Consider the following 24,894-nt stretch of genomic DNA (forward strand, 5'->3'; position numbering starts at 1 on the left):
TTACTTCCCGCGACATGTTCCGAGTTGCATGATAGTCCCAGCCGGCCGCCCTACCATACACTAAACAAAGAGGTATGCTTGTAGTATTCTTTCGTGGGACGGCGTCGGCAGTTCTCGGCTCACTGTTGCTATGTAAAACACGAATACATGCCTCTCCGCTGCCAGTGAGGATCTCGTTTCGAGGCCGCGGAATAATTGGTCCATATCATAGTACAAAACGCCTCCAGAATCACGTTTTGTCCCTCGAGATGTTTAAAATGAACGCGTACAATACGGAAATCTATTCCACCCAGTGACAAAGTAGGCAGACTGCTGGCCCATCACCGTGGCGCCTCGCCTCCGTCCCAACTCAACTAACTGCAAATATTTGAGGCCGTCATGATGGAATTTCGTCATTTTTTGGGTCCCGCAATATTTATTCCTTCCTTCCATAAATGTAAAAAATGTACAAAACAATCTTTTCCAAGTACACATTGATTGCATTGACGTTTATCTGGAGACTGCGAAACAGAGTACTCTAGGAACCCTACCTCGGTTGTGTTAGAGTCATTTCCAAGACATCCCCGGTACATGTCCTTCACGATATATCAGTAATTCTATCATAATAATAGCAAGTCTATAGATAGGTGGACAGTACAAGGACGCCAGTCTCTTATAGGGACAACTTGTTCTTTTTATTTATATTATAAAGAAATTATTATTTAAACTAATAAGTATTGCTTAGAGACTTGTGCAAGTCTACATAAAGCCTGCAGCATCGTTTACCATGAATCCATTAGGAAACTTGTACATGCACTTGTGAATTACACACACAAACATATGCCACGCATATTATTTAGTGGGAATGAAACAGTCTATTGGCCTTCAGGCTGCAGGGGCTGCATGCATAATGAATCATGTGTGTTATAATCTGAATGCTCGGTAACATTAATACAATCTAAACACACTTTGTTTCTCTCACGAAGACTGCTTCCATTGCGGACGCTGTTTCAATAACGATGAAACTGATAATATCATGAAAATCGGAATTATTTCGTTGATAGTGAAACACAAACTCATAACTCTATTCCGTCCCTATTAAGAACCACATTTATAAACAGCGCTATATCAGTCATGTAATTCCTCCCCGTATTTTTGAAAACATGACAGCAATTATTTCGTTGACACTTGGAAACAAATTCGCGGCGATTATTGTTGAACGCTTCAACAAAAGCTGACTTAGGACACACACGGAAGGATAGTGAAGCCACCTACGTGCGATACAAGATATCGCCGTGCAATTACAGTAATCCCACCGTTCCCCGTTTGTACCAGTCAGTCAGCCTCTAGTCTATTGTTCCGTAGCAGGGTAGATCTAGACCCTCCAATGTGAGGGATTAGTAGTGTCCTGCTATGGCCACAGCAACTCTGTCCTGTCTCAGCTTGTGTGGAGCTATAACAATCATGAGTATCTAATCAATGTCAATGTCATTGTTGTACCAATTTGACATGATACACTGGACTATCGAGTGGACCAACCCCTGCTTTGTGTTGTTCTTTTAAGCCTTAATACAACCCATTTTGTTGAAATAAAACCTCTTTATAAAAAACGAAATTGTTCGTAATCACCCTCAAATCAAATTTCACCCACTTTTAACTGTTTCGGGTGCATTGTAGATAGCCTAGTAGTTAAAGCGTTCGCTCGTCACGCTGAAGTCTCGGGTTTGAAGCTCCACAGGGGTACATTAGTAATTAGTAGTAGTAGTAGTAGTGGTAGTCGTAGTGTAAGCAGTAGTAGTAGTAGTAGTAGTAGTAGTAGTAGTAGTAGTAGTATATTGTGTGAGTGACCGTCGAGAAACATTTACATATTTATGACTGCACAGTCAAGAGGTAAATGTCAACTTTCACACGTCACGCGATGACGTAAATATGTTATGGAACAAGATAAGCCAAATGTTCTGTTTATTATATATGTCGTCTCTTATTTCCCACGCCTTGGTCTGAAAACCCTACGGTCACTGGCACACACTGAAAGTAGTTCAATCATAAACTCAATGACTGCTACGTCGCTGGAATGAAACATCGATTTTATATAATTAGATAAATAGTAGTTCGTCACTGATTACAAAACAAATAGATACACTGAATAACATCATTAATATTATTGTGTGATCCTTCGCGTGGGATTACCAAAGTAATGCGATCTTTTTGGCAACGTCCATTCCTGTCCACTCTGACGTATAGATAGATGGTTTATGATCATTCGCGGATCCAAAAGGCAACTGCAGATATGCGTACACACGCCTGTCTATAAACAGTGTTTGTATCTCAGTGTAATCAATCGATGGTTTATTGTATGAAAGGCCATCGGCCCATATACGAGCAAGTTACATAGACATACAGTTATATTAACAAACAGTGTAGTATGCGGAGTATCAAGACAACAGGCCCGTGAAGATCCGGGTTAGAATAGGTCTTCTGCAAGCCTTGCTTGCCGTAAGAGGCGACTATGCTTGTCGTAAGAGGCGACTGACGGGATCGGGTGGTCAGGCTGATTGACTTGGTTGATGCATGTCAATAGACATTCAAATGTATTGACCAGGCGGGTAAATATTCCATTCCTATTTTGTTATCTTTATACAGGAGTGAGTGAGTTGGGTTTAACGCCGCTTTTAACAGTATTCCAGTCATATCACGGCGTGTCAGCTTAATGTGGGAGGAAAGCCCGAAGTGATGCAGGTCTCAGACGTTTACCACTTCGGTGAAACCAACGAGCACGGGTATGGTGCTGACAAACCTAGAAACATAATCCGGGCGAACCGGGATTCGAACCAACAATCGTAGGTTTCTGGCGTGCCCAAGGGACGCAACTCTGCACAGCGAATCGCGGCGCCTTAGACGACTGGGCCACCCGTGCCCCCTCTTTATACAGGACAAATGAGCATAAAATTATATTCTTCTTCGATACCAAGGTTCCAGTCGGGGCGGATTGTTAGGGACTTTTCAATATCAAAATATCTTCCTTTATTCGCTGTCAGATCACTTAGGCCAAGTCCGAATCTAAAAGTGAAAGATACGACTCTGGTTCAAGGAGAGACTTAATATTACGATATTACGATGTGTCGTATCTTGAACTTACTGAAAGTGTAGAATGCCAATCCTGTCAAAACATATCTATAAAACAAAATTGTTGTAGAAAACAAATTAATATCACCAATAGATGAAATACAACTGTGTTATAAACGCTGTAAAGTCCCCATCCCAATAGCAATGACCGCCTCCGTGCATGGTCTAGTGGACCATCAGCTGCTAGGAGAGCGACGGTCGGGGGTTCAATCCCCCGGCCGCGCCCTACCAAAATATGTAAAAAAGATGATACTTGTTGCTGCGGCATGGTATCTCAGTGAACAGAAACTATAAAAACAGGCGTTAGTCCGGGCTAGTACATGCACAGAAGCTCCACCTCAGAGATGGGGGGGGGGGGGGGGAGGAAGGTGACAGTAAACATACACAACATTCGCCTGCCACGAAACATAACACCTGTCGACCAGAGAATGTGTAAAATATGTAACTTAAACCAGATAGAGTGAGTGAGTATTGTTTTACGCCGCTTTTAGCAATATTCCAGCAATTTCACGGCGGGGGACACACATTGTACCCATATCGGGATTCGAACCCGGGTCTTCGGCGTGACGAGCGAACGCTTTAACCACTAGGCTACCCGACCGCCCCTAAACCAGATAGAAGAAGATGCATGTCTGTATATATGTATATATGAATCACAATATTTTGTCATTTAAAAAAAATGCATCTGTCCCGTAATGGAATGTTTCTGCAATAAATATTATCTTATCTATCTTATTCTATCTTAGAAGATGAAAAACACTTCCTTCTTACTGTCCGAATTATAGTTACGAAAGACAGTTACTTCTTCAAACACTGGATTTATTAAACTGCAAAAATATTAATATTGTTACAAGTATCTTGAACCCATGCCCCGAAAAACAAAATGTGTTACACAAATTATCTCAAACATGTTTATTAAAAGAACCTCTCATAGACAACGTCTAGATTTGACGTTAAATCTTTACTCCAACTTTTGTGACTTATCAATACAGTATCTACACTTGAGTTTTCAATACAGTATCTACACTTCCCTTATCAATGCAATATCTACACTAAGTGTACGCTGCCAGCCCCCTCATGATATACTAGCATATAAATGTTTCTATACCGTGAATACAAATATATATAACATCTCTTTATATAATGTACAGTATGTTGATCTACCTTTCATGCCTATAATTAAAGTTACTCCCAAATGTAGATAGCTTGTACCCTGCTCTACGAGGGTGTTCTGTACAATAAAACTCTTGATTCTTGATTCAACATCCATGATAGAGTATCGTGTAGACACACAATTAACTCAGCCAGCTCCACCTTAATGAAAGACTGCGTGAAGATGGCCCTGGCTGACAGACTCCGTTCTTTAAATGCGATCGGGTGTTTCCAAATGAAGTGAGTGAGTGAGTATGGTTTTACGCCGCTTTTAGCAATATTCCAGCAATATCAAGGCGGGGGACACCAGAAATGGGCTTCACACATTGTACTCATGTCGGGAATCGAACCCGGGTCTTTGGCGTGACGAGCGAACGCTTTAACCACGAGGCTACCCGACCGCCCCTCCAAATGAAGAGTGGGTACGGGTTTTGCAATAGTCCAGCCATACAGTAGGGATACAAGAAATGGGCTTCTGTTATGGTACACATGGGATTCGAACCCCGGTAATCGACGCCGACGATTTTTAACCAACAATAATCTTCATTTTTCCTCGAGTAGAGTGAAAGTGTATGGTTTTACGCCGCTTTTCTCAATACTCCAGCTGTTTTACGCCGTGGACGCCAGAAATGGACTTCACAAATTGTAGCCATGTTGGGAATCGAACTCGGATCTTTGGCGTGACGAGCGAACGCTATTACTACTGGGCTGCCCTATCACCCCTCCCCAAATAGAAGAGGAAACCAAAGCGTTCAGGTGTTGCATGTATTACACCGTCATGTAAAGTGAGTATGTGAGTTGGGTTTAACGCCGCTTTTAACAGTATTCCAGCTATATCACAGTTTGTCAACTTAATGTTAGGGGAAAGCTCCAAATGATGCTGGTCTCAGATGTTTACCACTTTGGTGAAACCAAAGAGCACGGGTATGGTGCTGACAAACCAGCGAATTGCCTCGCCTAAGACGACAGGGCTTCCCGTGCCCCCTTCATGTAAATATCGGGCGGTGGGGTAGCTTAGTGGTTAAAGCGTTCGCTCGTCACGCCGAAGACCCGAGTTCGATTCCCCAAATCTTTCCCCATTTCTGGTGTCCCCCGGCGTGAAATTGCTAGAATGTTGCTAAAAGCGGCGTTAAACATAACTCATTAATGTAATTAACGGGATTAAAGGGGTATACCTAAATGTTTGGGTATGTTGAGTGTCGCGAAGATCCGGGATTGATTCCCCACGTGGGTATAAAGTGTGAGGCCAATTCTAGGTGTTCCCGTCGTGGCAGGGGTAGTGCTTGAAGCGGCGTAAAACCTACTCACTCACTCATCACTGCAGGAATCACGTGGGGTGTTGATGCTGGGGTGTTGATGCAGGATCACACAGTTGGTCGGGAACATGGACAAAGAACCGTACCGGTGCGCTGACGCAAATACACTCGTTCAATGTCAATCGTCACGCAAGTAGGAGGTATGGATTTCTCACGACCGACTCACACACACACACACAATTCAGCTGAGCTCTGTCTACACACAGTTCTCACTCTGTTGGGGCTGCATACACGGCGGCGTGGGACATTCCCACACTCTGGCAATCCATGTAATTTATACCTGTATAATACTTGGGTATAACATTTGTCAACATGAATACACGTCCATCAAGAAACACATTTGGAAAGTGTTTGATTACTTGATGCCATATGTCATACATTTGTAAGCTATCCATTTCATCAAATCAAGAATACATTTTTTATTTCAGATTCAGAAATGCACAACGAAAGTAACTTACTCAGTGTACTTCTGTTAGGTTTCCTACTACGGTACTACTTCATGTACATATCCCTTGGCCACGCCAGAAACCTATGATTGTGGGTTCGAATCCCTGTTCGTCCCGATTATGTTTCTAGGTTTGTCAGCACCATACCCGTGCTCGTGGGTTTCATCGAAGTGGTAAACGTCTGAGACCTGCATCACTTCGGGCTTTCCTCCCACATTAAGCTGACACGCCGTGATATAACTGGAATACTGTTAAAAGCGGCGTTAAACCCAACTCACTCACTCACTTCATGTACATAAAGCTGAATCAGCACAAGAGTGTAAAAAATAATATGTCTAACGCATCCAATATAACCAACAAAATAATATCAAATGATGTTTCAAACTGCATCAATACTATCTTTTCCCATCAATTTTGCATGGTATAACATGTACCTCAACAGCATCGGTAATGTGACCATATCATGTACTTCGACTTACAATATTAGTTCCATTTGTTCTTGTTTGTTTTTGTCTTTGTAATGTTGAACGGTTTGAAGTTTGTCTCAAATATGGGATGTTCTTTGCAATAAATATCTTGTCTTGAATTTTTTTTTTTTTATATTTCTGTTTGGCCTGTGTCTCCAGTAAACACATTTTACAACTACAGATATAACGTGCGGAGAGTCCAGTAATATCTGTGACTTCGACGACGGTGTATACATGTCATCTTTTGTAATTTGACCATGAAACAAAAAAAGGTGAACAGAGGTGTTCTAATCACTCATGTGTGTGTGTTTGTGTGTGTGTGTGTGTGTGTGTGTGTGTGTTTCTGAAAAACACTCCATACAAATGCTTCACCACACAAAATACACATGCAGTGATGTATTATAGTTTTCATTTGTTTTAAAAAACATTCCATACAAATGCTTCATCACACAAAATACACATGCAGTGATGTATAATAGTTTTTATTTGTTTACTATAGCAAACAACACAACCCTAAAGAGAGAGTAATGTACATGTAGTACATCCTTTCCATCCAAACCATATTTTTCAAAATTCGATAAATAACATTTGACATGAAAAAAGTATTCTAGGGGAAATTAATCAACAATGATTCACCTACTCCGGTTTTGAGCCCGCCTTGATTCTGATTCATGTCAACATGCTGACAACGGCAGAAGCACGTGGTTTTGTTTACAACGGAAGTTGGTGATCCTTTTCCCGAGGTGAATATTTACTGTATCATTATTGGTTAAAACAGCGTGAGAACCAACATGGCGCTGTTCAGTAAGCCCATAACTGTACACAATACTTGTTATGAAATTGGACATTGCTGGTCGCCGTATTGTGTTCAGGCGTCCGTAGATGTTTCAAAAATCGTGTTTCAAGAGGCCTTTAAACTCTACGGTTCTCTTTACTTGGTGAGTTCTGAAATGAGGTCACAAACACTCCTACACCGAGCCGTCAACAGCCGATTTCTCTGAAATGACGCTAATGTTTTCATTCCCTAACGACAGGAAATGTTATGTTTTACAGTTCGCTGGTTTAAGCCATGGTTGTTTGTATATAATTGATTGGATACGCACCAGTGCATGGTTGTATGCATATATACCACACGTAACAGGGTGTATTCATGAGTTGGCAATTGGACCATGACCGCCAGTCCAGTCGCCACGAGTGACAACATGCATTTGATGCATGTTCATTTTGGACTTTGAACACGATGTAGAACATTATTTGGCTGGCATACCCATAATGTCCCCCACAATGACGAAGTGTGTATTATTTGGCACCACTGCCACAATTCCAAGCAGGCCATTATCACCAGTTTCAAGATCACAGTTGCACTTCATTCCTGTGGCTATAGTTTGGCTTGTCTTTCACCTCAACACTCGCTAAGGAATATTTTTTACATAATAGACAAGTATGAAAAATGTTGACTAAAAAGTACCATATGAAATGGCTGGCTCAACAGAGTAGAAAAATATAGAGTACCAATGAAAAATTGTTTAAATCAATGCCCAATGTACCCCAGGCATGTCACAGCTGTCCCTCATCACTCTATGAATCTTACAGGATATATTTTAAGTGCCTTGTTTTTAATGCTTGAGGAATAAAACAGGTCATCCCCCTGGTACCTTTAATTCTTTGATCATGCCATGAATTAGTGATTGTATAAACAGTACTATATGTACAATTAAGTTGAACATTGACTCCCAAGATAATGTGATTATGTCACATAGGCCTTATTGATAAAGGGAAATCTATGTCATGCATTAGATTATTAGATTGTTGTTTCAGCATAATAAGAATCTAGTGTCAACAAGTAGGTCATTTGTAGTGTACTGTGAAAAGTGCTATTTATTATATAAATGGTAAAAATAAATGAAATGAAAATTGTTTTGGTAAGCATGTTTAATTTACTGACATGGATTTGTGTGGTAAACTGTTTATTATTGACAGGTACTTTTATGCATCACATGTTAAATTTAGGTAGCATTATCAAGTTCACCTCCTGTAACTTAATGCAGATACAGAAATTAAGTATATGTAGTGTTAGATTACAAGTGCAAGTATTATGAGAAATAGTAATAGATTTTTCTTAGATCTGTATGTAACAGTATGATGAACAATACAGTGGCTAGTGGCAGCGTGTCAAGTAACCTTGATTTAAAGTGAATTACCGTCTTCAATGTAATAAGCGCCCAGGGCGCTCTCAAAATTAAAAATAGCGGGTACTTATTAGAATAGTATTTTGGTGAAAAGTTTTTGAGTTGAAAGACCGTAAATTTCGAAGTTTATGCTGACAGCCTGAAATGTGTATATATGACAGATATAATTTTCCAGAATTTAATTGCCCATAATTAAGAGACATATAACACATGAGTGTGTATTATACATGAATAAATAATGCGTGTGTACATTCATCAATCGGCAGGGGTGCTAATTGGGATTGTTCACAAGCCAATATATTAGCAAATATTGCTGTGGGCACTTATTAGAGTGGGGCGCTTATTACGTCGAATACAGTATATAAATTTAACATCGTAAGATATTTTCCTGTTCAATTTTACGGGCATGGGTTCCACTCACACCACACTCTCAAACTGTGCTGTTATGAAGATAGACATCGATTGATCTTTGTATACAATTGGTGATGATTAACCAGAATGATATTTTTCGTACGTACAGTCATTCATCTCACAACAACATGTAAATGCAGTATATCATTGCACAATGTTTGCCATCAGTTGGTCCAGGTATAAAACTCTCCACCATGTATATAGTGTAATGCAATCTCATTAAAATCAGATCTTATTTTTTGCTACCGCTAAACAAAGATCTGAGGACATCCCATTACGGGTCACGTCAGAACGACCTTTCGCGAATTTGGACCGACCAATGAAATGACTGACCAGAAATCGACATCAGCCAATCAGAAGGCAGCTTTCCTGAGCTTAACGACACTAGTTTCAAACTGGCGACTACTCTTTGAAACATATTTATGACGTACAGGTATTCTGGATTAAAAAAATTAAAACTGATAAGAAGAACATTCTGGAATGGCTTATAGATGGCCTAGATTGTATGGATATAATCATAAAACCCGTAACTGTCGTTCGGAATACCCCGTGTTAAGTATTTCGTGGTTGCATGATTAGAAAACACATTCCGACTGTCACTTTCATGATCTGGTAAGCGATGCTCTGATTGGTTGGATGAAAGGTCGTTCTGACGTGACCCTTAATGGGATGTCCTCAGATCTTTGTTTAGCATAGCGAGAACTAAGATATGATTTTAATGAGATGGAGCGTAATGTAAGACTTTAGCACGTAACACGGATTCACCGAGTCCATGACATGTCGCTTCATCTTTGTAGTGCAATGTCAAGACTATGATTTGGAGCTAATATGTATAACAAATGAACCAATCTGTGTTTTGCAATCACATGTAATCCATGCGTCCAAACTATTGTCCCTGTCAGAGTCGAACATATCGGGGGGTATTAATTAGGATACGGCAAAAAGAAACACAGTAAGTATGATCGATACTTCGTCATTTTATACACAGATCTGCGAATATTTTAAATACAGAAAACTCTCACAACAAAATAAATGAAACGTGAACAACAAACGCAATTGAAGAAACAGTTTGTTTCGCACATTGTTTTCTTTCTCTCCGAAATATGTGATGTAAATGGCCTTGGTCACATTTCCGTTGTTGAAAGAAAGTGGAGTATATGTTAATCCTTTAATTACACTCGTACGTAGGAAAGTAGAGAGCATAACTGGTCATTGTTAACTGTGGAAAGGAGAATGTCTGAGTGTGAAAAGGGTGAAGAATAGGTTAGGTTTGTTGACGATGACCGTGACTGGAGACTTACCTGCTAGAGAACGAACAGAGGGGTGGGCTTGTGCGATCAAGCAGTAACTTTGGAGGTAGCTTGTGCAATCAAGTGTGTAATTTTGTAGGTAATCTCTTCCAAAAAGACCATATATGGAGTCTTAGTATATAAAGGCTCCACCGTTTTTAGTTTCAGCCTTTGAAATTCATAGGACAGAAGTGAGAGAGAGAGAGAGCTTTATTTCAGTAAAGGGGCCACCGGCCCATTATACAATACATGATATCAGAGTTTGACAATTTCAGCGCCAATGAGAAAGTTATTACGCTTTTTAAAAGCAAGAAATATAAATTTAGCAAAAGCATTAATTATGCATGGGGTTTTAGATGTACAGTGTGTTACAAATTTATCAAAAGTTACTTTTGTGTAAAAATTATAAGGTAGAACCTTACGTCTCAAACTGTCATAGTATGGACATTGTAAACAAAAATGATATTCAGATTCCACTTCAGGTCTTACACAGAATGGACGTAGTCTCTTTGCTCTAGGTATATTGTACTTCCTTCCTTTTTCAATTAGCAAAGTATGACCAGAACATCTTAATTTACTCAGAGCAATACGATATGCACTTACTGGAATACAATCTAGATAATTTTCAAATACATTATATTGCTTAATACAAGAATGAAGGGAAAGTTTTGAGTAAGTTCTTAAACTGCTAGACGACTGTTGGTTATCTATATCAATACATCTTGTTTTAAAGTTTCAATAAAACCAATATGATTTACTCCTTGACTATTCCAAACATGGCCAAAACCATATGAATAAAGAAGTTGTTTTACTTTTAGTGCCCAGCAATTTATTCCTTTTTCTGCCAGATTGTATTGATATGAATAAGCATGGCTAAGGATTATATTAGTTTTTTGAGAAACAAGTCAGAGCCAATATTTGACAATACGAACATGTTGATTGACTTTAAGTGAATAACGTCCAAGCTCACCACAAGCATCTATATTTGGGACAAATCTCCCATCATAGGACAGAAGTGCAAATAAGTCTATTTATACACAGCTTTCAATGTCTTAAATACGATTTTTGCATTAATGATGTTACAATCTCTCAAAGTTGTACAAACCCATGAGACTTGCACTTCCAGCACAACATGAAACATGTTAACCCCAGCATGCCCACTACTCATAATTGGTTTTGTAGTTTCTATGTTATGTTGGGGGGAGTGGCTGGGATTTTTCTTTCAAATGCTGGAAAAAATAATTTGTCCTCAGGTTTTAAAATTAAAACAAAAACATCATTGGCTGCACTTTTATGGGTTTAATGTGTTGAGGTTCCCCTCCAAAATTGCTTAACTTCTCCTTTCAGAGAAACAGTGGTACATCCTTAAGGTCATGATACCCATAAGTAACTGGACAAGTAACAGCAAGGCTGGCGAAAATCAGTATTTGTACTGAATGTCCTGTTAGGTATGCATCATCTGACTTAAAGGGGCGGTAGGGTAGCCTCATGATTAAAGCGTTCACTTGTTATGCCAGAGACCCGGGTTTGATTCCCCACATGGGTACGTGTAAAGCCCATTTCTAGTGTTCCCCCATCGTGACATTGCTGGAATATTGCTAAGAACAGCGTAAAACAATACACTCCACCGGAATGAAATACAAGTAACAAAGTACTGCATGTTCAGATTTAAAATACAGCCTGATAGTTAAAATTAATAAATAAATAAAAATAAATACAGCACAAAATATGCTGCACGGAAATTTCATGCAGTACATTTGTAATGCATTAGAATATCTAACTTCGTGCATCAATATCCGTGCTGCATTTGTACTTGCCCTATGTTCACACTACTCATTCATTTTGTACGATCTGCTTGAGGTAGACAGTATTTTCTTATTGCAAATGCTTAGAATTAATGCATGAGCTTAAAATTTGCATTGCAGAAAGTAGGCCAGTCCAGTGTCAATTTGTTGCAGATAATCGACAGTTTGTCATGTTGATTTTTTAAAACCTATACATTTTGAATCAATAAAAATTTGTTTGAACTCATATATTAGCTGACATGATGATCAGCAAATAGAGCTGAGCGACTCATTTGTGACTGCGTGAAATCTTTCTGTGGTCGTTGCTGGCATTTAGGAAAAATGCACGATGTTCTGGCTTGAACTCCCACAACACTACAACAGCGGCACATTAACACACGACCGCCAACATGGTGTGTTGATATACCATTTAACTGACTGGTATTTTATTATTATTTGAAAAGATATTATCCTTAAATGTAAACTCTGTACTGGCAACAAAACTGTCCTGGCAACCTTCTAACTGGGCTGGTAACTTTTGTGTTGTCGGTCCAGCTGTCTCTCTAGATGTTTTGTGAAAACTCAACACTGCTATTTAGAAACAGTACTAAAATCGGTTTCTTTCAGGGGCATGTGTTTATAAAACTTATTCCACTGATGTGACAACATGAATTTCTAGGTTTGTGTGCATTCTCTGTACTGAAAACAAGATACCGTATTCGACGTAATAAGCGCCCAGGGCGCTCTCAAAATTAGAAATATGGGGCTCTTATTAGAATATTATTTTAGTGAAAAAAAAACAGAGTCGAAAGATAAATTTCGTGGTTTATACTGACAGCCTGAAATGTTTATATACGAGAGATACATATTTTCGGAAATTAATTGCCCATAATTAAGGGTGCATATAACAAACGAGTTCGTATTATAAGCGAATAAATAAGTGTTGTGTACACTGATCTATCGGAAGGGGTGCTAATTGGGATTGTTCACTGGCCAATATATTAGCAAATATCACCGTGGGCGCTTATTAGAGTGGGGCGCTTATTACGTCGAATACGGTAACCATTATATTGATCAAGACCCCACGCGGAGACATACAAGACTGTTATTTTGCATGTGGGTGGGAAAGAGTGTATTACTGCTATTTTGTCAATTGTATATGGAGATACTTTTTTGTTTGATTTGTTGTAAAACTAAAACATTCATTTTCTAGCCCATGTGACACTGTAATAAAGTTACAAAGTGGTGACAGCTGTTCCTGCATGCTGTAATGGCAACAAAACGTTGGAACAATTCAACTGATGATTTAATAGTCGTCACTGTATTATGTGAAATTGAATAGAAGTCTGTCAGGCTTTATGTAACATTCTTTTTACAGTGCCTATAGTTCATTAAATTTCTCTGTTGATTTACCTGAGTAATTAACTGGAATTACATCTGTCATGTCTGTTACAGCAGCAGTGTTACGCTTGACATGCACACTCTAGACATGTTCATGGTGTAGTGTTTGGTGAGAAGTGTTTTTTGTTGTTTGGCGGACAATGGCAGTGAGAATATGATGCATCATTCTCTAGATATGTACAAAACAGTATTTGGATAAGTCCATATCAATTTCTACATAAGTACCATGTCAGTTTTTACATAGGTTTCCGACATGTGTGAAGCCCATCCCTGCCGTGATATTGCTGGAAAATTGCTAAAAGTGGTGTAAAACCACACTCACTCACTCATTCACTCACTCACTCACTCACTCACTCACTCACTCCTCACTCACTCACTCACTCACTCACTCACTCACTCACTCACTCACTCACTCACTCACATGTCAATTTTCCATGTCAATTCTACCTAGGTACCAGATCCGTGAAGATCCGGGTTAGAATTGGTCTTCAGTAACCCGTGCTTGGCGTAAGAGGCGACTATGCTTGTCATAAGAGGCGACTAACGGGATCGGGTGGTCAGGCTCACTGGCTTGGTTGATGCATGTCATATCCCAATTGTGTATATCGATGCTCATGATGTCAGTCACTGGATTGTCTGGACCAGACTCAATTATTTACAGACCGCCGTCATATAGCTGAAGTATTGCTGAGTGCGGCGATAAACAACAAACAAACAAATCTACATACATACCATGTCAGTTTCTGCATATGTACCATGTCAATTTCTGTTTGTAGTTGGCGGCCATACTGCGGAAGAAAGGCAAGTCTTACTATTTGAAGAAACTTCTCCCTGAGACCCTGCAGTCCAGCTTCTTCCTGACTGTCAATGGAACGTTGTTCTTGTCATTCTTCTGTTTGTGGAGGTAGGAAAGTCCTCATATCTTCACCATGCGTTCTGTGCCTCGATATCACTAGCATACATTCACATTAGTAATGGTCAATAAATTCTGCTAGTTTTCTATCACATTGAACATTGCATGACTATTGGTATTTTAGTGGTTTAATAAGCAGAACATTTTGAGAGGGAAATAAAAAATATATTTTCCACTTTCATAACCGTCATGGCTTTTTAATGCAAAACACACTTAGAAGTAAGTGATCAATGTCACAGTACATCACACATGTTGTTCATCAACTGCAGGGATAGAACTATGATATTTCACTGACGGTTTTGGCTGTAAGTGGGCGATAAGTATACACATTGTATTTTATAAAATATGTACATTATAGGGCACTAGATATATACATTATAGACAAGTAGATATATACATTGTAGGCACTAGATATACACATTATAGACCACTAGATATACACATTATAGACCACTAGATATATACATTGTAGGCCACTAGATATGCACATTGTAGGCACTAGATATACACATTGTAGGCACTAGATATACACATTGTAGGCACTAGATATACACATTGTAGGCACTATATATACACATTGTAGGCACAAGATATACACATTGTAGGCACTAGATATATACATTGTAGGCACTAGATATACACATTGTAGCACTAGATATGCACATTGTAGGCACTAGATATATACATTGTAGGCACTAGATATACACATTGTAGGCACTAGATATACACATTGTAGGCACTAGATATACACATTGTAGGCACTAGATATACACATTGTAGCACTAGATACACATTGTAGGCACTAGATATACACATTGTAGCACTAGATATGCACATTGTAGGCACTAGGTACACACATTGTAGACACTAGATATACACATTGTAGGCACTAGATACACATTGTAGGCACTAGATATACACATTGTAGCACTAGATATACACATTGTAGGCACTAGATACACACATTATAGACCACTAGATATACACATTGTAGGCACTAGGTACACACATTGTAGACACTAGATATACACATTGTAGGCACTAGGTATACACATTGTAGGCACTAGATACACATTGTAGGCACTAGGTATACACATTGTAGACACTAGATATACACATTGTAGGCACTAGATACACACATTATAGACCACTAGATATACACATTGTAGGCACTAGGTACACACATTGTAGACACTAGATATACACATTGTAGGCACTAGGTATACACATTGTAGGCACTAGATACACATTGTAGGCACTAGGTACACACATTGTAGACACTAGATATACACATTGTAGGCACTAGATACACATTGTAGACACTAGATATACACATTGTAGGCACTAGATACACATTGTAGGCACTAGATATACACATTGTAGGCACTAGATACACATTGTAGGCACTAGGTATACACATTGTAGGCACTAGATACACATTGTAGGCACTAGATACACATTGTAGGCACTAGATATACACATTGTAGCACTAGATACACATTGTAGGCACTAGATATACACATTGTAGGCACTAGATACACATTGTTGGCACTAGATATACACATTGTAGACACTAGATATACACATTGTAGGCACTAGATATACACATTGTAGGCACTATATGTACACATTGTAGGCACTAGATATACACATTGTAGGCACTACATATACACATTGTAGGCACTAGATACACACATTGTAGGCACTAGATATACACATTGTAGGCTACTAGATGTTCACAGTATATACCACTAGATATACACATAGACCACTAGATATATACATTGTAGGCCACTAGATATGCACATTGTAGGCACTAGATACACACATTGTAGGCACTAGATACACATTGTTGGCACTAGATATACACATTGTAGACACTAGATATACACATTGTAGGCACTAGATATACACATTGTAGGCACTATATGTACACATTGTAGGCACTAGATATACACATTGTAGGCACTACATATACACATTGTAGGCACTAGATACACACATTGTAGGCACTAGATATACACATTGTAGGCTACTAGATGTTCACAGTATATACCACTAGATATACACATAGACCACTAGATATATACATTGTAGGCCACTAGATATGCACATTGTAGGCACTAGATACACACATTGTAGGCACTAGATACACATTGTTGGCACTAGATATACACATTGTAGACACTAGATATACACATTGTAGGCACTAGATATACACATTGTAGGCACTATATGTACACATTGTAGGCACTAGATATACACATTGTAGGCACTACATATACACATTGTAGGCACTAGATACACACATTGTAGGCACTAGATATACACATTGTAGGCTACTAGATATTCACAGTATATACCACTAGATATACACATAGACCACTAGATATATACATTGTAGGCCACTAGATATGCACATTGTAGGCACTAGATACACACATTGTAGGCACTATATATACACATTGTAGGCACTAGATAAACACATTGTATACCACTAGATACACACATTATAGACCGCTAGATATACACGTTATAGACCACAAGATATACACATTGTAGGCCACTAGATATATACATTGTAGGCTCTAGGTACACACATTGTAGGCAATAGATATACACATTGTAGGCACTAGATATGCACAATGTAGGCACAAGAAATAGACATTGTAGGCACTAGATATACACATTGTAGACACAAGATATACACATTGTAGGCCACTAGTTATCTGGAAAACAAACCATTGTTAAGGAGTAATGTCCTTTGTATATATGTAGACCTTTATGACAAGAATTGCCAAAAATGCAAGATTTCCAGACAAACAGGTTTTCCTCATGTTGAAATTCCACTTAACAGGATTGTACTCTTTGTATTTTAATCCATCTCTTCTGGACTGAAGGCCCAGCAGAACTTGTATAGTGTGCATTGCCTGTCGTTATCTCAGTGTTATGCAGCCCCATGTAAAGGGGGATGTTAACAGGTTTTGTCAGAATTTGGCCCCTGATGCTGCACTGGATCTCTGTTGTGAAAACTTGAAGTGCATGTAATCAACTTGAGTAATCAATCATTCCAGAAGTGTTGTGTTTAAATGAATTTGTTTTCAAAACATTTATCTGTCAGGTCAGGTCAAGGTCAAGTAGGTCAGTGAAACTTGTTTGTGTCATCCTTGGGACATAGCTGCTATCTGAAAAGGTAGTGAGTGACCTTAATGGTCAAGGTCACACTGAAGGTCTTTTATAAATATTTGGGTTTTTTTCACTAAAATACCTTTTCCAGAATGTAGTAGTTATATTATTGAAATACTTATGATGGCAAGTGATGACAGTCTTACGATGTCAGTACCAGGTCACCGTGACCTACTTTCTATGATTAGAATGTGCTTGAGGTTTAGGAAGTACCGATACTTGCAAACAGTTTTCTAGCTGTCTTCACAATGTTTTGCTCACATAAATCTGGCTCATAACAGGCCACCATGACAATCACCTAACCCATTCATGTACCGGTACTCTTCACAATATTTTACTCACATCAGTCTGGGTCAGACCGTGCCACACTGTCCATGAACTGTCCCTTCGTCAATTATCAAAAGGTCTTAAACTTTGCAAGGATAATTCAAGCAAATGTGTCTTTAAAAACGATTTTAATTGTGGTCATACTGTAGGTTTCATTTTGTTATATATGCAGTTTTTGTATTCTTTTCAAGTTTGATACATGGGAAGTATTTGATAAATGGATGAGTTGTAGATTCTGATGCATGATCGTTATCCATTCGTGCCGTAAAAGGCGACTATGCTTGTCGCAAGAGGCGAATAATGGAATCGGGTGTCAGGTTTGCTGTCTTGGTTGATGCATGTCATCGTATCCCACTTGCGTGGATCGATGCTCATTATGTTAATCACTGGATTGTCCGGTCCAGACTTGATTATTTACAAACTTTCTGAATAAGAAATACCTTCATTCAAAGTCTAGTTTGGTTTCCATTGTAGCCACTTTCAAAATACATGAGTAACTGTTTTTGCACAGAATGTTAAAGTTTGGTACAGGGTAGTATGCCATTGCTTTGATGTTATTAAGTTTTACTTACCAATACCTTTGTCATCCCTATCATAGAAATTTATTTGAAGCCAGGTGAGCTACAGAGCCAGGGTTATGTTTTCAAAAGGCAACAAGTTTTTTACTTGTTCTTCGGATTCCCCACCTCAGTCTTTAGATGTAAGAATTTGTATTTGGCATAAACTAAACAGTGTTGTACTGTACTGTAACCAAACATTTTGAATATATAACATCAACTACAGAGAATAACCAGTCTTTATTATCTGTCGAAACAGATTCCATTGGGCGTAAAAGGCAAAATAGAGGTGAAAATTCCATGCTTGCCCATGCTTGCTGTAACAGGCGACTATGCTTGTCGTAAGAGGCGACTAACGGGATCGGGTGGTCAGACTCGCTGACTTGGTTGATGCATGTCATCGTATCCCAATTGATTGATGCTCATGATGTCAAACACTGGATTGTCTGGTCCAGACTTGATTACTTACAGACCGCCGTCATATAGTTGGAATATTGCTGAGTGCGGCTAAAACAACAAACAAACAAACAAAACAAAACATTCTTTCCTTGAAATGTTGAAGCAAAAGCTCAACCGTTTGAAAATTCAGTTAACAGTTCATTAGTATTCTTCCATTTGCGATGATAAACTTTTGAAATTAATTAAAATTAAAACATGTTATTGGGTTCAGAGATAAGAAAGAAAATAAGTTGCGTTCTATCTCTACTGACAAAGCCCGAAGAACAAGTAATCAATTTGTCAATAATGATGTGTTTAAATGAAATTATTTGTTTCAGGAAATTAGCTGGCTGTTACTATTACTACAATGCATTTATATGTGGAATACCTGCGTGCGCAGTGTCGTTACTGATAGAAAGAAAAGACAGGTATCATACAATCATCTCATTCCATCGTACACCTGTAGCCAGGTCTAGTCTGTGTCAGCATCTGCCGCACAACGCACAGGGGGCACTCGTCGGGGGGGACACTGTACTTACCATGTCTGTGTTCACCTATATGATTCTGATGGAAAGTAGTTATCGGAAGTGCAATGCGATCATGCTGCACTTTGAATAATTTATGTGCTAAAACATATGGCGACAATGATGATACATATATCTGGTTTCCGACATTGGATATAAGATGTTATACACAATGCACATGGGGTGTAAGAAGGTAATTATTTAATTAATAGAAAGCCTTAATTCATTTATTTTGGTGGAGACAAGTAAATAAAAAAAAACCAATTTCGTGTGACACATTAGTGTAGTGGGTGCTGCTCCTGTTGAAGTGCCCCCTGTCTGGGTTCTGTGCCGGATGTGTGTGTGTTGTGGCTTCTGACAACCAACCAACTTGCTGTTGTAACAGAGAGATTCAAAAGTTCATTATTTTCTTGCTACATCCCCACCACCAGCCTCTGAACCCAATAATCACACTTTCTGGAGGTGACAGAGGTTGGGGTTTGTGCAGTTGGTTTGTTGTCACTTCTATTCAGGAATGTCGCTTCACACGTTTTGATCTCTTTTTGTAATAGAAAACTTATTTTGTTTCTTTTGACTCTCCAGGAAAATCTCGGGCCGTTTTTATTTCAACTCCCCTTTTCTCTCGGCGTATTGTGGCGCCTTTGTAGCTATTCTACTGGAACGGAAATCCAGGTATAGTGAATGTTGAAATGTATAGAACACAGAAAACTGTCAATAATGTTACGCAAAGTACAAGTGTAACAAGATCAGTTAAGAAAATTAAAATCATACTCCAATTGTTGCAATTTATTATCAGCTTATGTAATGCTTACTTTTAGAATAGATTTAGTAATGTGCTTTTTTGAGAAGAGTGTGAGATATCAAAATTGCCATCAGCTACTGGAATTTAACATTTTATGACTTCTTGGCTTATTTTGTGCAAAATATTATAACAAGAAACTACTAATCATGCTAATCTATTTGAGAGTTACACTGATCACAATTTATGTTGTTTTTTAAAATCCAACAAATGGTGTCAGGATTGTTCTATAAAGATGACCAGGATTTTGTTGGCTTGTAAGGTTCATTGATCCAACAAAATGAGATGATAAGCAATACACCACAGCATGAAGCATTTTTTTCTTCACATTAATCATAATGAAGTGGTAAATGAAATACCCAACCCACCCGTCCACACCCCCATCAGCACCCCATCACCCAATCCCAAACCCCCGCCAGCACTCCCATCAGCACCCCTACCCCCCATCCCCATCAGCATCCCTATCCCCCATCCCTATCCCCCATCCCCATCCCCATCCCTATCCCCCATCCCCATCCCCATCCCTATCCCCATCCCCATCAGCATCCCTATCCCCCATCCCCATCCCCATCCCTATCCCCCATCCCCATCCCCATCCCTATCCCCCATCCCCATCCCCACCCCTACCCCCCATCCCCATCCCCATCCCTATCCCCATCCCCATCAGCATCCCTATCCCCCATCCCCATCCCCCACCCCTACCCCCCATCCCCATCCCCATCCCTATCCCCATCCCCATCCCCCATCCCCATCCCCCATCCCTATCCCCCATCCCCATCTCCATCAGCACCCCCCATCCCTATCCCCATCCCCATCCCCATCCCCACCCCCCATCCCTATCCCCATCCGCATCCCCATCAGCAACCACAGCACCCCATTCCCCCAACCCCACTAGCACTCCCATCCCCCAACCCATCACCAGCACCCCAATCACCACCCCTTAGCTCACCTGACTAAAAGTCAAGTGAAAGTCTTGTTGTGTTGTCCGTTTGCATTAGCTTCTGCATTTACGACATCTCTGAGACTCCTATAATCTGCTCACATATTGAACATATCGGTTTTGGCCATTATTAAACCATTTCTTATGTGGTATATTTCAAAATATGGTTCAAGTGTCCAAATATTATTTCTTCATAAGTCAGGTGAGCTACAGTGACTTGTGACTCTTGTTTTATAATTGTTATCCTATCATGTAGTTTAATGACCAAGCAGGCCCATTACCACATAGAACTTCTTCTAACACACTTTGCCCTTTTTAAGGTTTTGTAATCTTATTACCATATTCGACGTAATAAGCGCCCAGGGCGCTCTCAAAATTAGAAATAGGGGGCTCTTATTAGAATATTATTTTGGTGAAAAAAAACAGCGTGAAAGTTAAATTTTGTGCTTTATGCTGACAGTCTGAAATGTTTATATACGAGAGATACATTTTTCCAGAATTTAATTGCCCATAATTAAGGGTGCATATAACAAACGAGTGCGTATTATACACGAATAAATAAGTGCTGTGTACATTGATCAATCGGAAGGGTGCGAATTGGGATTGTTCACAAGCCAATATATTAGCAAATATCGCCATGGGCACTTATTAGACCGGGGCACTTATTACATCGAATACGGTAACACTTTTCCTCCTGTTCACTTAACATTTGTAATCCTGGTCACAGCACAGTCAAGAGCACAGATCTTTGTTGAATAAATGGCTGTCCCTGGCAGATATAGGCTTTATTCAATGGGACCAGTTATCATGTATTTCACTCTTTTTACTTAATCCTTCATTAATTACTTTTTTTCTTTATGACAATTTAAGCATGTATTTTCAAGATCTACATTTGATTAAAATGGCGCAGGATAATGGTTTGGTTTTATAACATGATTCGTTATATGTCTGTGTGTTTTGTTTCAATCTTGTCATATATACTGCTCAACTTTTGATAGGGATAATCAGATTTGTCAGATAGTTATGAATGGACACTGGATTTATAATCAGTTTTGTGTATCATGGAAAGATTAAAAATATCCCAGTCAAAAGTGGAGTAGTATCTGTTTTTGTCATAAGACAATTGATGGAATGTATCATTGATATTACATCATCTAGTGTTGGGGGTAGTGTTCCTTGTATACCTGCCACGGCATTCCAGCGCAAACCTCGGATTACTAGGAAAAGTGTTTCCGTGATTGCTTGGAGAGTGAGTGTGTGTTGATTGCAGAGATGTCAGAGGGTTTATGGAAGTAGGTGTAGCCAAGGTTAAATATACTGATTATTTGGGCATCAGACTTAGGTGCTCCCCCCCCTAACACATACCAACTACCCTGGTACCACACCCCATCTACCCCTATAACATAACCTATTTATCGGGTGCTGCACCCGATCCACCCTATGTTTCCTGATACCACACTCTATCCACCCCAGCTGAACACCCTGACCGTCCTGGCTCCACATTCTATGTTTCCTGATACCACACTCTATCCACCCCAGCTGAACACCCTAACCATCCCGGCTCCACATTCTATGTTTCCTGATACCACACTCTATCCACCCCAGCTGAACACCCTGACCGTCCTGGCTCCACATTCTATGTTTCCTGATACCACACTCTATCCACCCCAGCTGAACACCCCAACCATCCTGGCTCCACATTCTATGTTTCCTGATACCACACTCTCTCCACCCCAGCTGAACACCCTGACCGTCCTGGCTCCACATTCTATGTTTCCTGATACCACACTCTATCCACCCCAGCTGAACACCCTAACCATCCCGGCTCCACATTCTATGTTTCCTGATACCACACTCTATCCACCCCAGCTGAACACCCTGACCGTCCTGGCTCCACATTCTATGTTTCCTGATACCACACTCTATCCACCCCAGCTGAACACCCTAACCATCCCGGCTCCACATTCTATGTTTCCTGATACCACACTCTCTCCACCCCAGCTGAACACCCTGACCGTCCTGGCTCCACATTCTATGTTTCCTGATACCACACTCTATCCACCCCAGCTGAACACCCTGACCGTCCTGGCTCCACATTCTATGTTTCCTGATACCACACTCTCTCCATCCCAGCTGAACACCCCAACCATCCCAGGTCCACACCCTATGTTTCCTGATACCACACTCTATCCACCCCAGCTGAACACCCTGACCATCCCGGCTCCACATCCTATGTTTCCTGATACCACACTCTCTCCATCCCAGCTGAACACCCCAACCATCCCAGGTCCACACCCTATGTTTCCTGATACCACACTCTATCCACCCCAGCTGAACACCCTGACCATCCTGGCTCCACATTCTATGTTTCCTGATACCACACTCTATCCACCCCAGCTGAACACCCTGACCATCCTGGCTCCACATTCTATGTTTCCTGATACCACACTCTATCCACCCCAGCTGAACACCCTGACCATCCTGGCTCCACACCCTATGTTTCCAGATACCACACTCTATCCACCCCAGCTGAACACCCTGACCATCCCGGCTCCACACCCTATGTTTCCTGATACCACACTCTATCCACCCCAGCTGAACACCCTAACCATCCCGGCTCCACATCCTATGTTTCCTGATACCGCACTCTATCCACACCAGCTGAACACCCCAACCATCCCGGCTCCACATCCTATGTTTCCTGATACCGCACTCTATCCACCCCAGCTGAACACCCCAACCATCCTGGCTCCACACCCTATGTTTCCAGATACCACACTCTATCCACCCCAGCTGAACACCCTGACCATCCTGGCTCCACACCCTATGTTTCCTGATACCACACTCTATCCACACCAGCTGAACACCCTAACCATCCCGGCTCCACACCCTATGTTTCCTGATACCACACTCTATCCACACCAGCTGAACACCCCAACCATCCCGGCTCCACACCCTATGTTTCCTGATACCACACTCTATCCACACCAGCTGAACACCCCAACCATCCCGGCTCCACACCCTATGTTTCCTGATACCGCACTCTATCCACCCCAGCTGAACACCCTAACCATCCTGGCTCCACATTCTATCCACCTCTGTCCCACCCGGTACCACATCTATCTACCCAAGTGCCACACCCACAAGGTTACACTAATCCCCCATCATCATCAAAAGAAGCACATGTTGAACATGTTGCCATGCCTACCCATTTACCTGTCACACCCCAAGACCACACCCATTTAGCAGCTTATGATTCCCCAACATTTGCATTTGATAACCAAACATCCAGCTTTGGTTCTGTCTAGCCTTGCTCCAAGGCTGTACTGAAAGAAAAGTCCATGGATGTGTAGTAATCCTATCCTCCTAATAGGCAAGTCTAGATATGTGGACATTCCAGTCTCTTATAGGGACAACATGTTCTTATTATTTACATAATCTAGAAATTATGATTTAAACTAATAATTGTTGCCTTAGAGACTGTGAAAGTCTAGTTCTGTCTCTGTTAGCGGAGCATGGTTCTGTGCATGCGATCGGCCTGGAAGGCTGCACTGTCAGAGGGAGGGCGATACTGCTGAATCTGCCTATGATTTGCTGCCGATGTGCAGGGGGAACAGAGCGCGATAAACTTTCAGCACCGGCACTATTTT

At 40.4% G+C, this 24,894-nt stretch overlaps 1 protein-coding gene across 6 annotated transcripts in view; it reads left to right on the forward strand.

The window, feature by feature from the left end:
* The first annotated feature begins 7,271 nt into the window (after window positions 1–7,271).
* LOC124147658 (transmembrane protein 135-like) overlaps window positions 7,272–24,894 on the forward strand; it is a 219,053-nt gene continuing 201,430 nt past the window's right edge. For 4 of the 6 annotated variants that reach the window (XR_007217921.1, XR_007217920.1, XR_007217919.1 and 1 more), the window contains exons 1-3: window positions 7,272–7,424; window positions 14,337–14,464; window positions 20,088–20,177. Coding sequence is in view for 3 of the 6 variants with exons in the window: in XM_046518345.2 (XP_046374301.2) it covers window positions 7,278–7,424; window positions 14,337–14,464; window positions 20,088–20,177 (365 nt within the window). In the remaining 3 variants the exon portion in view is untranslated. Of the gene's footprint in view, window positions 7,425–14,336; window positions 14,465–19,319; window positions 19,410–20,087; window positions 20,178–24,894 lie in introns of all 6 variants that reach the window. The other 2 variants (XM_046518346.2, XM_048380681.1) reach the window with 2 other exon arrangements.

Source organism: Haliotis rufescens, unplaced genomic scaffold (genome assembly GCF_023055435.1).
Source record: "Haliotis rufescens isolate VD_foot unplaced genomic scaffold, xgHalRufe1.0.p SCAF_32, whole genome shotgun sequence".
In the NCBI taxonomy this organism is placed as follows: domain Eukaryota; kingdom Metazoa; phylum Mollusca; class Gastropoda; order Lepetellida; family Haliotidae; genus Haliotis; species Haliotis rufescens.